Source organism: Meleagris gallopavo, chromosome 11, assembly GCF_000146605.3.
Source record: "Meleagris gallopavo isolate NT-WF06-2002-E0010 breed Aviagen turkey brand Nicholas breeding stock chromosome 11, Turkey_5.1, whole genome shotgun sequence".
NCBI lineage: Eukaryota > Metazoa > Chordata > Aves > Galliformes > Phasianidae > Meleagris > Meleagris gallopavo.
Window position 1 is genome coordinate 23,661,836 of NC_015021.2, and position 16,569 is coordinate 23,678,404.

A 16,569-nucleotide genomic window follows, 5' to 3' on the forward strand; every position below is an offset into this window, starting at 1 on the left:
TGACAGTGTTAATTTATTGAACATTATAACATGAGTCAAGGGCTAGTATAATTTTTTTTTTTCCCCAGGCTTTAATTATTTACTAACTATACTTGTTAATCGGGAACATATAGGTTTTTTCTTATTCAGTATCTTATCTTCTTGAATGTAATAAAACTTACATGCTAAACCAAATTTTCAGGTTGGTGTAGTCTCATGCTTTTTACACTTATAGTTGTCTGCAACTAGAAGTCAAAGAACCTGCTGATTCTCTAATAAGTGTTCAGAAAAGGAGACCAAAACTAGGACTGCTCAGCTGATCTCAAGAGTACATTTAAGTTATCCAGAGAATATTTGAGAGCATGCAAAACTTCAGTATTTGTACTTGTTGGGTAAAGTATTTTGTAACTGTAGATTGTAATTACTAACCCTTCCTGCTTTCAAACAACTTCAAATTAAAAAAAATAATAAAATTGTTAGTTGTAACATTATGACTGAGAGTTCAAATGCTATTAACTTTTAAATATCTGTAAGTTACTTTGTCCTGAACCTCCTCTTCACCATTTTTGCTGAACAATGACCAGTACCTCAATTAACTCTCACATGCAGATCATATCTTCTGCTTTACCAGCTAACAGTAGCAGCTTGTTAATTGTTTATTTCCAGGATTAAAGCTGAACAATCCTTACTAGCTTCCTGCCAAAATCCTCCTTTATAAAGATATAAGAAGATATATACGTGCCTTTGGACTAATACAGATTATAGGAACCAAACTGAATGCTAAGTAATTCTGTTCTGTTTATACTTCTAGCTAAAAGATGGATCTGAACTAATGGCAAACAGCCATCCTCTCTTCAGAACACTGTTTCTGTGAGTTTTGTCTTGTACTTCTACTACTTTTCTCTGTCTCAAAATATAATGCATGGCATGATAGTGGCAATGCTCACAGGCAAGAGATAGTTTTCCTAATCTGTGTAGGTACAGATATTTCATCTTTACTTGCCAAGATAATATCACCATTGTGTTTGTTTTAAAAACAATATCACATTATTTTGGTTACTAAAGAACAATCTGTACAGATTCTCTTTTTCTTAGTTCCATTCTGCAGGTACTTCTTCCAGCAGCAACCTGGCAAGTGATTACATACTCCATTAAAAATTACAGAACTAGAAGCTGGACATTTGTTAATGATAGCTAGAATGGAACAAACAAAGTTTGGTTATTTTAGATTGCTCCAAAGCTCTTCTTTATTTTCTCGAGAGTTTACAAAAAAAATAAAAACAAAAACAGAAAAGCATGACAAGTTTTTATTTTTGCATGAAGATTTCAAGTAACAGAAAAACTCAGTTTACTAAGCCTGAAGAATACAGAACTGAACAAATGCATTCTGCCATGCTGTAGGCACTATGTGTAAAAACCTGGTCAAAACTTCAGTGCAGTTGTGACTAGAAGATCAAAGCAGTGCTATTACTGTTATCTCTCACTAATGGTAAAGCAGAATGGCAATCATAAATCACATTTTAGATCTAAAATAGCAAGCAAAGGAGTCAGTGCTAATCAGCTTAATGAGTTAAGGTGCAAACCCAGTTTCAGTTAATACATTGAGCCAGCTGATCACAACATAAGAAAAATGTAGTTTAAAATGCTTTTTTTTTTTTTAGATCTTGTAAGAAAAACTAGTTACTGGGCAGTTACAATTGGCCCAAGGAATTCTGCTTCCTAGCTCTTGCTCAGTCTTTATCTGTAGCACTGCAGTGGCCTTCAGCCAAGAATTTTTTCCATCAAGCTACTAGCAAGCATAATTGTCCATCATCTACAACATTTCTAGCTGTTAGTTCTGAAACAAGTCCTTGTAGTGCCAGTGTTTGAAAATGGCACTTCTACTGAAGGTAGGAATCCAGTTTCTTCTTGATGTTGTCAAAAGAATCCACTCCCATATAGTCAGCTTGGCCTTGTTCCCACCGAGCCTTGCGTTCTTCTGAAGATATGCTTGGTAATACTGGTGATGGTGCTGATACCGACATATGGGACACTGCCTCTGTAACCTCTGCCTAAAATAAAAGGCAGAGTAAAAAATACAGACAGATTTTGCATACTTTAAGCAAGCAACAGCCACATAGGAGGGCAACCAAGTAGATGTTCTCATGCATAGCACTAAGCATCACCAACAAGCAGGGACTGTGCAGCTTTCCTAGCAAAATAAAGCAAAGTAACAATCATTCAAGGAAAGAGGTGGGGGAGCGAGGGTCAGGGGTTAAGTTCTTCGTACCTCTCTACAAAAGCCACAAGAGAAAGCCAGAGTACAGATCAAGCCTGATAGCTGCAAACAGTTCATTAGAAAAAGTTTTAAAAGATAGAGCACATCTCCAGAGATCAGTAACTTTAGGCTTAGAAGGATTAAAAACTTAGAACAGCCACTGTACTAATTTGAGACTAAAGTTTGCAGACATACTACTGAATTCTGTTTAAGAATTAGAAGCATTATTTTGGCTTTGCAAGTATCAACATTCATCACTGCAAGTCTATTTAAGTAACCTATTCTCTAATTATTGCAGGCCTACCTAGGTAGGTTGTACCAGGCAAGACTGCAAGTGTATATTGCATGCTCAACTGGGGTTCTTGTGTTTGAGAACTTTAATAGTTGCAGCACATTAAGGGTGAGTTTACTGAAGTTACTACACTATCGTTTCTGGTGCATCATTTTGCACTTAATTTTAAGCAAACAGTCAGCTATGCTCAAGACCACTATAATATTCTTCTAATCTGTATTATTCTTTATTCCAGAAATGAAAGAAGAAAAAAAACAAGAATCTCTGTATCTCACTAACTAAACCACACCCATGCTTTGAGTTGCACAGGAGGGGAAACAAGTGAGATAGCACAAAATCTATTTCGTTTGCATAGGTAATTTCCACAAGAATATTAAGATACTGTATGGGGCTGCTGAATCATGGCCTGAACCTTTGACTGATCACCTGAGGCAAGCAATGAGTCAGCCATGGGAGCACAGGTGAAGGCAATTCACCTGTGCTGCAGGAAGGGGTGGAGCCTGGCTCCACCTCTCCTAGACCCATTTAAGAGCTGACTGCCAGTAGGGAAGGATCTCTCTGGAGATCCGCTCCATCAGGAGTTTATCTCGCGAGCCCAGGACAGGGTGAGTGATTTTCTCTTATTTCTCCAATATAAATTATATTAGCCAAGCTCCTGGATATATATATATCTATACCATCTGTATATCCATTGATTAAACAGATACATACCATGTTTACACCTGTGGTATTTTCTTCATCAACTTCTTTCTGTTCTAGCAAGGGTAAAATATTAACTGTATAGGTATCCCACCACATGTTGAGGAATTCTGGGTGAACAATTTTAGGATCATTGATATTGCCTTCTACACTCTTTGTTCTGGAGTCATATGTATAGTTCCATGGCTTTGTGCTTCCCAGAAAATGCACCACTTTAGTACTTGAACCAAATCTGTTGGAAAGAGAAAGTCAGAACCCATAATTTGCAAATGTCTAGAAAACAAATGCTTTGACTATCAGACAAAAAAAAAAACAAACCTGTTTTTGCAAGTATCCAGAAAATAGAAATATGAATATATTTAGGAGACTAAACACTAAAGGTAAGATTGTCAATGCCTACTGGGTCTGAAAGCATCTCTACTTAAAATGCAAACAATTCTACATTACACTAGTCAGAATACAATTTAAACCTAATGAACTATTTAAGTACTTACAGACAACTCTTTAGGTAGTGATGATCACAGCTCAGGAGACAGCAGTCTCAAACAGCCACTGCAATCAGAACTAGTTTTAAAAGTGAAAAAAATTCTACTGCAAAGTCAGTGAACCAGCTAGCTAAGCATTACAAGCATTATATAGTTAATGTACTAGAGAAACTCTAAATCTTTCCATAGAAGGGAACACCAAAAGGCCCTTCTACAAGACTGCCTCTGCAAAATAAAGCTTTTTATAATCAAGCTATTTCAGAACTTCTGATCTCACTGCAAAGTCCTGCTTGAAAGCCAACCATTACTTACTAAATCCTATTTTTTGTTATTAAAATAAGTTTCTTGAGCTATCTTAACTCCCATTTCAACATAGGCATCAAGCTTTGTTCCAACTGTTACCACTATGTTCTTTTCGCATTATGAATATAAATGAGATCCATCTCCTGCAGTAAAGAACTTAAAAGATACAGTATTTATTCCATTATTCTACATAGGTTGCTCTGAAAGTAATGCCTCCTATTTATTTCCATGGAAACTAAATCAGCTTTGAAGAACACAATAATAGTATTGCATAGAACTAATTATCAGCTACAAAACACTTTTTCAACACTGTCACCATCACTCACTCTGTATTTTCGCCAGCAATAAGAGCCTGCATGCCACGCTTGCAAAAATCTGCATGGCTGTCCAAAACTCAGCTAGTCTTTCACAAACCTGTTGCCACTGCTGAAATGCACCACCTACTGCCTCAAGTGCTGATATCCACTGTTTGGTTTCCATAAATATTCAGCAAGCACTAATGAATGTCAATGGGTACCATTATTTTCCCATGTGGAGCAGTTCAATTCCACACCTTTGCTTCATCCGCACTTCCATGTCAGACACCATTCTGTCAGACTGCCGCTCTGCTGTGATATGTCACATGGCAACAAAATCTAATGGAACACTGGTTCAGCCTCTACTGCCATACCACCAACATCCACCTCTGATGTCATGGGCCAAAATAAAATTGCAGGCATTACTTTCAGGGGAGCCCTCATATAATTCCAGACAGAGTTTACCTGGAGTCAGTTTTGAGAATTCTCTAGTAACAGTGACTGTCTCATTCAGCTCTTTGTGTCAAGTTAGGATTTCCTCTAAAAAGGATAATACTAAACAGCTTTGTCTAATAACTTTTTAATTAAGTATATTCTGGTCATCTTGACTAGAATTTGGATATTTGAGTTCTTCTACATAGAGGCTGCACAGGTATGTTTCAAATACCTGAAAATATACAAAACAAAACAATATGCATTGCTCCTGTGAAGTACTTGACTGTATTTCAGTCAAACTTGACCCAGTGTTTCAAACACAGCTGATTCTGAATGAAAACCCATGCATGTGTGAAACACTGTCTAGAACTGCAATAATTGCAAGCAAACAACCTGCCTGGAGGAGGTAATTTCCCAGGCTCTAAGTTTAAAACCCACATGTCAAGATTCAGCTTAGTATGGCTACCTCAGTTATTAGTTGTGACACCGCTATCTAGTTTTCTTCATCTTAGGCTACTGTCACTCTGAAGAAACCTGTCATTGTTTAAAAATCAAGGCTACTTAAGCTAGAGAATGCCTGAGAAGTTTCATGTTACACTGTTTCTGCAAATGAAGTGTATTCTTAGTATTCCATCCACTGAAGACCTGTACAACAAATGACAGATGTCAGACTTCTAGGATATCCTCAGTATCTGCTTTCTAGATGCAGTACTTTCTTCTGTCATTTAAGCTGAACTGTTAGAAAGCTTTGGTCTACACTTGACAGAGTAACTAATCTTTTTTCCTCATCTCTCATAAAAGACAATGTTTTGAAGTTAGACACCATTTGTCCTAATGTGGCATTTTCCAGTGGAGAAAGGATTACCGATATGTGAAATTTAGTGTTGCTTTACAACGCTATGAAGGACTTTGCTATTGATGTCAGTACATTTAAATTTCAGTCTATGTCAGCTGATGATTACTGAGTAACTGCTGATTTAACCAAGAGAAGTTGTTCCACCTGCTGAAAAGAACATTCTACTTAAAAGGGCTGTGCTTCCAGCATAATAGTTTCTGACGGTCTTCTGAGTTCAGCTGGCAACTGATTGAATCAGTTATATAGAATCTTTGTCCGGAGCACCCAGTTCAATATGTCCGTTCTGGTGACAAGATCATTTGTAAATTTAAGGTTATGTGACTGTGAAGCAAGCAGCCATGAAAAGAACACATACTTTACAATAGATGTTAGCTTATCAAATGTTATTGAACTACTTAGTCATTCTCAGGCTTGCATGTATTTCTTTAAATAAGTACTCCACTTTTAGCATGACAGTATTTCAGATGCTGTTCTGATCACAAGACATAATTTGATCTTGAGCCAGCACAGTCCTGCTTATGCTAGCTACTGCTTTAGACACTAATAGCTTCATGTCATTCAAATATCAGATTGTTTTCATGCAATTGGTACTTCCCCCCTTCCCCCAGCATTCACAGCTCTTAATGAATATGGGTTTAGGTGTAACATTACAGCTTGCTTTTCCTGCTGTCCCCTTTCCTTCTGTCTCTTCTAGCAGAGTGACCTTGCCACCACCAGAGTGTTTACTTGCAAGCCTAATTTAATACTGTTAAGGAAGAGTCAGGTTTTTCCTTATGCTGGAAGTATACAATAATATATTACCTTTGTTCCCTTTTACTCTTACTTGGGGAACTCAGATCTAGAAGGACTGTTGGGTGAGAATTCTAACTCTGTGCAAGTCTTTTTTCACTATGTTTATGTGAACGTTTGGTAAAAGTATTTCACAACCGGTAGTTAATCTAAGTAATTTGAGTGATTAAGGCAAATTATCTAGACAGGAACAATATCAACAATGACATGTTGATGTTCATCTTAAGATGACACAAGAGCTATTGTCTTTGGCTAGACCTCTAACAATCAATATCCAGTATTGGAGCTGTAATTCTCCCTTCTGCAAGTGAGCTGTTAAATGTGCTTTCTCTGAATCAATGTTAACGCTACCCTAGGAGTCGGTTATTTAACTTACTAGTACAGTTTACAATGCTCATCTTTCATCATAAGATGATTCATTTAATTACTAGAAATTCAGTACACAGTATATTAAATCACAACAATGGTCTCCATTTAGAAAAACCTTTCAAGTTCACACTGTTCATTACATTACAAGACATTAGTTTATATATGCTCTGAAAATCTTTTTAGAATTTTGAACTCACGCTTTAAATGCTGGAAGGTAAGAGTATACAGAAGTGCTGCTCAAATTATAAATAAATGGTAGATGTTTGTTCATGTCTGTTGTTGCCCAGCTGCTGAAGAAGGTGTTTAATAACCCCTGGTCTGCACCTGAAAGAGAATGCATTAGTAGGCGACAAGCATTATACAAATGCTTTAGAATCTTCTCAATCTACTCCACCAATCCTTCCTAATTAAGAAGCTGATAATGTAGTTTGTCAGGTACATTAGGAGTTTGGCAGTGAGTTCTACAGTTTGTTTGTAAGCAACCCTGTAAGCCTTGCAGTCTTTGATATTTTTAAAAAAATGCAAACAATGAAAAAGGTAGCATGTAAGGTTACTTTTCTTACCTAAAGACCATGAGATGCTCACAAACCCTGCCATTCAGTCTTTTACAGTGTAGCTTCAAGCAGTGTAAGACAGCAGAAAAAAGGATTTGACAATTGGGTCCTGTAGATCTTCAGGAAAGCTGCAGCTCAGATGATCAAGTGACCACCATTAATTTTATTACTTATGCTTATAGATACATGACCAAGGCCTTGGGGCTAGACTCAAGGTATCAGTGGTCTTTTAGACCTGCAACCTTGGATGCACCTATCTACATTGCAATCTGGCCAGGAAAGCACATTCTCTCTCAGTGACAGCACTAATAAAACTTAAATCCATGCAATAGAAATCAAATCCATGCAATAGAAGTTCCTAGTTCTGTCCTATAAAGCCACCAATTAACCCCTAACTGAGGGCAGCCACGTACATCATGACCAGAGGTACAGTGCTGGGATGGCTCACCTATCAGTTTGCAAGCAGAAGTTGTAATGAAGTCAATGAGTTTGAAGTTGTTTGGTATGCCAGTAGTAGGGTAGTTAAAAAAAAAAAAAGCTCCTGCCCCAAAGTAGGCCAGCTGACCAGGAGCTATTGAGAAGTAAAAACTATATATTTATTGCAGGGAATCTACTTAGACTAAGTATATTCAGTAATTTCAGCTATGCTTTCTCTCACAAATTAAAGTTGTGAGGAATTCTTCAATCTCATTTCCTGTTTTCTCTTCACCTATAACTGCATTCACAAATAGCATGCTAAACAGCAGAGAAACATAGCATACTTAAAATAAAACATATACCATCCCTTAATCTTTTATTTTTTGAAGCACTCAGTATCTGCTGACTCAAAAAAAAAATCATCTTTTCCTAATTGCCTACATTTATGTACAGCATAGTACTAAAGTTTACATCCTTAGTGTGGTTTGAGAAAAATCTGCTTTTTGTGATTAAAATGTCTATATTGATCATGCGCTTAGACTTACAGGAGATACACTGACAAACATAAGTTCTAAGTATCCCGTTACAGCAGTCAACATATGTGAAGATTGCAGAGCAAGACACTGCCTACAGACTCAGATCAGTAATTGCAAACCTTTGACTTTCCTCTCAACCCCTAAAGATGCAAAGCGCTTTTGAACAAGTTCCCTTTCGCAAGAGAGCAAAGTCAGAGGACCTAGACAAGTTCCCTGGTCTTTACTCAGTTATATAACATTTTAACTTCTGATTTAGCATATGCATTCATAACACTAAGTTCTAAACCAAAACTAAGTCTTGGTTTGGTCTTGGAGGCCCTCTCAGAAGAGGTAGCTTGTAACTAAAGGAGTAGAAACAGTGTATTTAACTTACTCTACATGACTTTATTCACTCAGACTTGCTCCACATACTCAGCTTTTTTTCAGTTTACATGCATTTGTGCCAAAGCAGCCACTGAAATCAAAGTTTAGCTGTCCTAGTTCAGACTTCAGCAGTAGTCTTCTACAAATCAGCCCTTAAACATAAGGTGAGAGAGTCAGGCAGTAGTTATATTCTCCACATATCTACAGGTAGTTCTGCTGCATGTCTTTTTATGAAAAAAAAAAAAAACTGTTTTAGATCCCAGAGTAAAAAGTCAGACTATTATGCAAGAAATATCAGTTAAGGTATCGATACTATCAGAACTGTTTTAAAACCAGACTTTTTTCCTCCACTAGTTCCTTATTATCCATTTGAGTTTCACATTGCTAGATAAAGCAGTTGTTCTATGTAAGTAGCTGTCATTCTACTACTCTTAGACTAAAGTATTATACATAAGAGCTATTTGTCTACTGTAGTTCATAACCACAAGATACATTACAAGGTCTTGTATTTCCTAGTTCATACTCCTGAAGATAGGGTGTTTAAAGTTTGATTTCAATAACTTGTAGATTATGAAGTTTGCATTCCTGTGCCCTGTTAAGGGCAGTGACTTCTCAGATTTTCACTTATAAGAAGTTTCCTAGAAACTTTTACTAATGTCTAAGTCAATTGAAATTTAAACACTTTTTCTCCCCAAGTTCATAAGCTCAACAGCATCTTACACAAGTAATAATAGTCTCCACTGTCTCATTACTCAGGTTGCTACTACAATGAGTAAAACCTGAATAAGTTCATAGCTAAAGAAAAAATTACACTTCTAAAAGACGGCAAATGATTAACCCACCATTCTTCCACTAAGAGCTATAACAACTGCTGCACACAGACAACATCAAGGATGTTTCATCATTATGTGGCTTTAGCTCGGAAGCCAGAAAGAATATTGTTGAAGCAGTTGTACTCTCTTAAATGACAAGGGCCTTACACCCAAAAGATGGTAGTTACTAAGAGTCAAGCACACGGCTCAGAGAAGACAAATCTCAGATGTACCTGGAACTCTTCAACAGTCAACTTCCTCTTTTTTAAATGCAAATTCAGTACCATCTTATAGCTTTTGGCACATAGAATCATAGTATGGCTTGGATTGGAAGGGACCCCAAGGATCATCAAGTTCCAATCTCCCTGCCACAAAAGCAGGGCCACCAACCTCCAGATCTGGTACTAGACCATGCTGCCCAGGGCCCCATCCAGCCTGGTCTTGAACATCTCCAGAGACAGAGCATCCACAGCCTCTCTGGGCAGCCTGATCCAGCACCTCATCACTCTCTGTGAAGAACTTCCCCGTGACATCCAATCTAAAACTTCCCTCATTGAGCTTAAAACCATTCCCCCTTGTCCTAGCACTATCTACTCTAATAAAAGGTTGATTCCCCACATCTAGAAGACCAATTTACCTCCAATATGAGAAAACACTCCTAGAGCTATCAACCACTGCCTTGTTAGTCATGAGGTACAGATAGATCCCTTTGTTACAGTACTCATTTTCACTAGGTTATTCACACTAAGCATCCAGCTGAGACATATGCTCTCTAGGAGGCCACACATAGGAACCCATGAATTAACAGAGATAATTCTGTGAAGTAGGAGTGACATCTAAAATTTTTATCCGTTACAAGTAAAAGTACAATTTAATGGTCTTATTACAGTTTTCTGCAGTACTTTTTGTAAAACTTTATTTCACGCCACAGTAGGTAGATAAATTTAGCAACTGAGACAAGTCTGGTTTTTTTTTTTTTTAGTAAGTTTTTAACTACAACGGACTTCAAGGAATATGTGCATTTACTGCAATGGTTATAGATTGCCAAGACTAGCAGACATCAAAAGTTGGCTTTTCAAGCTTAAATTTGGTACAGTGACTAATAGCAACCGATAACAACCGATGCTATGCACACCATATTGGGGAAAAATCTGGTCACCATCCTATAAAGAAGCTATCACATGCATATCAAGAGACTGTTACACCTTCAAGTATTTTGAGATTCTCTGAAGCTATACTCAAGTTGTTCAGTACTACAGTTCAGTTTTTTCATACCACATCAATTTCAGTTTGCACAGCCTTGAGTACCAGAGACTTCAGAAGAGCTGAATTTAAAGTATAGTACTGCTCTATAGTACTGTTCAATTTGTTAATGCATTTACTGTACTTGTTACATGTCAAAGCTTAGTGTTCTGTGATTCTGCATTGCTAATGCTTATAGAAGCTGACTCTCATTTGTCATTCCAGGAAATCTGAAGAAAGTAGTTATTTTATATACTGGAATATTATCTTTCACTGTGATAATGCGATTTTGTGTAGTTACATTGGAGTTTAGAATTCCATCATACACAGCCCCTATGAAACATATCTAGTTCCTGTGTCATCCCAACCACCATTACTATTTTGGTCTAACTTATATTGGAATACAAATTAATACATACCATCAAAGCTGCCTTTCTCTGTGGCAAACTGTAACAGCTGATTGTATGTTTCAATGGAAGGTCGGTAAACAAAAACTCCAGAATTAAAACAATCAGGCCAGCCTGGATCTGGTGCTGCAGACAACTCTTCTCTCTCAAAAAGCTCATCGATATTTGACAAAACCTAGTTGTAGGGGGGGCAAAAAATGGCTTTCTGGTTTCTAGGGTAGGAATTGGGGGTATCTTTTTTAAATGGATATTTGACATCCATCTTAAGACATGAAAGAAAATTCTCATATTGATGCTCTTGTCTTATTGAAGATGATACTTTACGGAGATAGTGCCCACAGACTACATGTTAAAGGGAATTATTTAGGAATAAGTGTATGCACATTTTTAGATAGTTATTAGTCTAAACAGCAAAAATAGCTCCATTACCCCTTCTTCCCCTCAAAAGGAATAAAACATCACCAAAAAAGTAATAATCCAACCAACCAACAACCCTCATATCAGGTCTCCTGGTACCTCTTTGTGACATGACCACTTACCATTGTGTCTGCATCCATGAAAACACATTTTGAAAACTGTGTCAGTTCCCAGCAGTGAAGCTTCGTTAATGTGATACCCAGCTCAGGTCTTTTCAGTAATGCTAAATGTGCTGAGTCCCTGCTATCCAAGATGTCTACCAAAATGACTTCATCAAATACTTTCTCTAGTGTATTCCTGTGGAGAGATAAGTTGTCAAGATTTATGTTGCTCCACTATTAGACTGCTTAATAGATTCCATGAACAAAAGTAAAGCAAAAGGGAACCTGTCAGTATTTCTTATGCCATCAGAAAGTTGACTACACATGTGGGAATTCATAACCTTGCATATCAGTCTCAAGGTTTCTAGTTTGTAACAAAGAACTAGCTGAACTCTGATCAGTTGAAAAGGAAGTTATGCAATAACACCATTCTGAATTTGTGACCACTAAAGCCATGTGATTAGACCCAGTTGCAAGAAATTTCTTTATCCAGAAAGCTTTAAGGGCTCACTTAGTTGTGGCTCTGCATACAGTACCATTTTTACCTAGTATCATGTTTGCCTTGAGGTTGATTCTTAAGTTCTCAGGAAGCATATGATTTTTTTCCCCTTGACAGATATCCTTTGCTTTGCCATCACTGCTTAATTCAATAGAAGTTTACACAGCTTAAAAAATTTGAAGCACCTGTAAAGAAACTACCTATTCTATATAGCATCTTGAATGCTACACAATTATCAGTACAATCTGAGCCACAGAGCTTGTAAATGAGTTTTAGAACTCTGCTTTGCAAGATGTCTTTACATTGACAGTTTAGTACAACAGCTACATCTGAATATAAGGTGTAAGCTGTAGATACAGAGTATGAAACTCAAGTTCCGCTTACATCACCAGAAAGACAGGTATCTATTGGTTGCTATAGATGTTATAAGGTTACAGTACTGTGTTGCACTAATACAGTAGGCACACCTGTGCAATTCATTCTGAAGGCTTGAAATCACTTAAATTAGAACAGATGTACCACTGTTTTTATAATGACAAGGCTATTCAGCTGTCACAGAACTCTCCAGAGATTCAGCCCATTTGTTTCTGAGCTATTATTCTCTTTATCAGTGATCTTCAGAAGTTCCCCGTGTAGGAAATATTGATCGTACAGCAAGTCATCACTCACCCAACCTGCCATCCCAGCCCTTACACATGAAAAAAGTATTCTGTCAGTTCCACGCTGAGACTAGTTTCTAGTGAGCTTGTGAAAAGTAGCTGTCTTAATTTATCTTACCGTGGTGAGACTCAAATGCCTCTTGTTTTGATGATTTATCATACTTGATGCTACTCTTGTTCTACTCATTTTATTCTCTCATGATAGAATTTCATCTGAAATATCTGCTAGATTTCAATAATGTTGCAGTGGCACAATGCTTCTATGAGATAAGTAGATACTAATTCCCCGCTACCACATGCATGTGTGTACTGCTACTGAAGGCCTGGGCAACGTTGCGTTGTCAGACAATCCTAAGAAGGACTACAAAAGAGCAAAGATCCAATTAGAATATCAAGTCAAATTATAGTGCTCTAACTATTGAGTATTTTTTAACCTATCATACAAGAAAAGCCACGAAACTTTCAAGTCTGAATCCCTCATAGAATTCCAGATAGTTTAAATTAATTCTCCTAGGCTTAGTTAAATTTTCAGAATTTTGGAAAGTTACTATCAAGAAATTTAACTTTCTTCAACCTTCACATCAGCAGGAGCTGTGGCAGTTTGACATATTTAAGCGACCTTACCTCATTGGATCAGAAACCTGAGGAGTTATGAGTGCAGTCAGCTTCCTCGTTGTTCCAGACTGTTGCAAGGATGAACCAAGTACAAGCGCTCCTTTCACATAGGAATCATTTGTGGCTAGAGTCACAAAAGACTGGTCTAGAAGAAATTAACTTGGTCAAAGTTGCACAATCCATTACTTTATTCTGAGTTAAATATACTAGAAATCTAGTATTCTTAGATAACCATGTTGAAAGATCTTTAAGACACACCCTTTAAATCTGTGTACTGGGCCTACCCATAAGGTAAAATGAAGAATGTTACTATTACATAGCTATACTTGCCATTAATAACTTGACACGTGCAGAAGTAGAATAAAAAATTAAACAAAGACTATTGCAAGATAAAGCCAGTTTTAATTTTCCTACAGGTTAAGTATGACATCCCAATGCTAGATAGTATCTAAAAGGACTGGAGACATTTATTTAGCTAATTATATGTTATTTTTAAGCTAACAGTATTGGAGTCAGTACGCTTGCATTTTTTTCTAAAGTTACTAATGGTACAGTTTCATAAAGCTACACTGGGTTCAGCTGTGAACCTGAAGGTAGTATAGGTTTTTGTTTTTTTTTTCATCTTCAAATGAAAGTAAACTTTGATTTAGATCCTGGACAGCACTTTTATTGAAGATGAGTTGTTCACCAAGAAATAAATGGTTGCAGCTGTTTAACAAGAAAGCAAGATTTAAATGGGAAACATCTAGTAATATGATTAACAATCATTTTTGCTCTTCAGTTAACTCTCACAAGAGAAGTAGAGCTAGATTGTTACTATCAAGTATATAATGTTACTTCAACAGTATTTTAAAAATATGCATCACATTGTTGTATGTTTCACCGAGGCCATATAATGCAAACTTTTGCCAAGATAGGACTGACACAGTCAAACAGCTTCTAAACCCCTTCAGTTCACTGACAACTGTTATTACATAGTAGCCTTTTATAAGCTACAACCCTTTATCAAGAAGCATACTTTTCTCCTAAAAAATCATTTTTGACATTACGAGCAAAATATTTTCTTGCAAAGAATTTCAGAAACTGATTTTCACATTAAAAGTTCATTTGGAAAATAACTCTTCTTTACAAAGGTTGATTAGATGAAGATGTTGAGTGAAGGCTCTGGGCACTCTGTAGCCTAAAATCAAGTGTAGTAGTAAGACTAAAATACTGACTGCTGTGTTTTCAGAAAGATTGCTTTTAGGGACGACTGCTACATCATGAGTTGAGTCACATTTTCATTTGTATCTTTTAAAATTACTGCCATCTGAACTGCTGGCAATAAACTCACATATGATAATTGCCTCTAAGCACAGCAAACTTGGTTTAAAACTCTAGAGGGTTTTGTTGCTGGCATATACTTCTCTTAGCAGCAAAAGCAACTAGTCCCATGAAACAGATTATGGTAGTCAATTACAAAATTTAAGAAAGCTTCTATAAATACCAGAAACCAATACTCTTTTTTTCCATTTCACTTAATCTGTAGTAGTTCACATAGTTCAGCAAATCCAAAGAACGATCTCCAGCCTCTTGAGAGCTTTGAAGCTTTACAAACAGCAGGTGTGTAAAATCTTAACTGGTATAAACACCCTTCTAGTAGGGATCCATGTTTATTACTGAATTTGCACACTGCTTCTCAGCTACTCAATAAATACACATCTGCCATTATATACTGATAGAGAACTCACTACAAATCCAACACAGCCAGAGTACAATTATATGCCAGCAACATTTAGCTGAATTATTTTCCCCTTCCAGCAGTGTAAGACATTCTTGCTACTGACAAACTAGACTTTTTAATTTAACTTTTAGCTTTCATACACCTCAAAAAAATCTACTGATTAGGCAGCTTGCATGACACACACAAAGGTTTTAGTGAAAATAAAGTCAATTTAACAGGGAAGTAAGGGTTAAAAATTCCCGATTATATCTCAACTGCAGTAGGATGAACTACAACTGCCTGATAGAAGAATATTCACAACTTTTATAGCACTGAAAATCAGTAAAAATATACTTTATTAAAGACTTCGGAAACTATTCCATACCTTCTCTAAAGTACAGTCATAGTACAAGTATGTTCATGCATTATACACACAAAAACATGCACAATCTAGCCAAGACCAGTTACTGTTTAAAATGAAAGTTAAATCTGCAAGAGATTAGCCCACTTATCATAATACAAAAGTTTATCATGTGTATAGGTTATGCTCACACTGGAGTCATCATTATCCCTAAAACATAGCTAGCACTTAGCATAGCTGCAATACAGACAACGTGAGTTATATGCATGCCTTCCTAATTATGTAGTTATAACAGCAGCCAGGGAGAAGCTTCTACAGAAGAGTCTTGGCACTGCTCCCTTCCCCACACATATAAGAGAGCATTCTGGAAGCCCAAGCCATGATCAACCCTTCGTGGGACAGCATGCAGCAGTGGACTGGTGTCTGCTCCACACGCTGTGTACTTAACCTGCGAGCTTTTAACTTGTTTTGGATATCCGGCACACCCAGCGTTCTCACCGCTGTCTATTCTGCTCTGTTATAACCTCTCAGTCCTGAGTACAGGATTCTCAAAGGCAAGAGCATCTGAACGAGATGCGCATGGGGAAGTGAGGAACAATCCCCTACAGCCTTCCAGACGTGAGAGGGGAATCGACATTGCTGACAGCTCCACCAGAAAAATCGAAGAAAAATCCGATAGAAAGAAAGGCCAGCACACTCGAAGCGGCGGCGGCGACGCGCTCAGCGCGCTGTCGGGACGCTCAGAAGTTACGCACTGCCTGCAGCGTTTCAGGAACGGGGCTGCGTGTTCTCCGCAGGCCAGCTGGGAGTTCCCCACGCCCCCTCGCTTCTCAGACCGCATCCCTCCAGCCGGCAGCAAGGCCTCGGAGCCGAGGGGGCGGCGCGGAGCGGGGCAGCAGGAGCGTCCTCCCGGCCCACAAGACCCCCATCCCCACTTCTCGGGCAGCCCCAGACCGCACCGGCTGCAGCATCGGCCTACCGCGCTTCTGCATCTTAACGCAGATCAGGCCGAGGTCAACAGCCTGCAGCTGGCAGGGACGGCCACTTAAAAATAGGAGCCGGCGCGGCCCGCCCCAACCCTGCGACGCGGCCGGGACGCGGCTGAGGAGCGCGCCGACTTCACA

At 38.0% G+C, this 16,569-nt stretch overlaps 1 protein-coding gene across 2 annotated transcripts in view; it reads right to left on the reverse strand.

Annotated features, from left to right (window-relative positions):
* Positions 1 to 1,268: 1,268 nt before the first annotated feature.
* Positions 1,269 to 16,569, reverse strand: part of GYG1 (glycogenin 1) — a 16,504-nt gene continuing 1,203 nt past the window's right edge. Inside the window, exons 2-8 of one of the 2 annotated variants that reach the window (XM_010717080.3) lie at positions 13,392 to 13,527; positions 11,631 to 11,805; positions 11,104 to 11,266; positions 6,958 to 7,084; positions 3,240 to 3,459; positions 2,249 to 2,299; positions 1,269 to 2,030 (exon numbers count right to left, since the gene is read on the reverse strand). In XM_010717080.3, coding sequence (XP_010715382.1) covers positions 1,860 to 2,030; positions 2,249 to 2,299; positions 3,240 to 3,459; positions 6,958 to 7,084; positions 11,104 to 11,266; positions 11,631 to 11,805; positions 13,392 to 13,527 — 1,043 coding nt within the window. In that variant the 3' untranslated portion in view covers positions 1,269 to 1,859. The remainder of the gene's footprint in view (positions 2,031 to 2,248; positions 2,300 to 3,239; positions 3,460 to 6,957; positions 7,085 to 11,103; positions 11,267 to 11,630; positions 11,806 to 13,391; positions 13,528 to 16,569) is intronic. The other variant, XM_010717081.3, reaches the window with a different exon arrangement.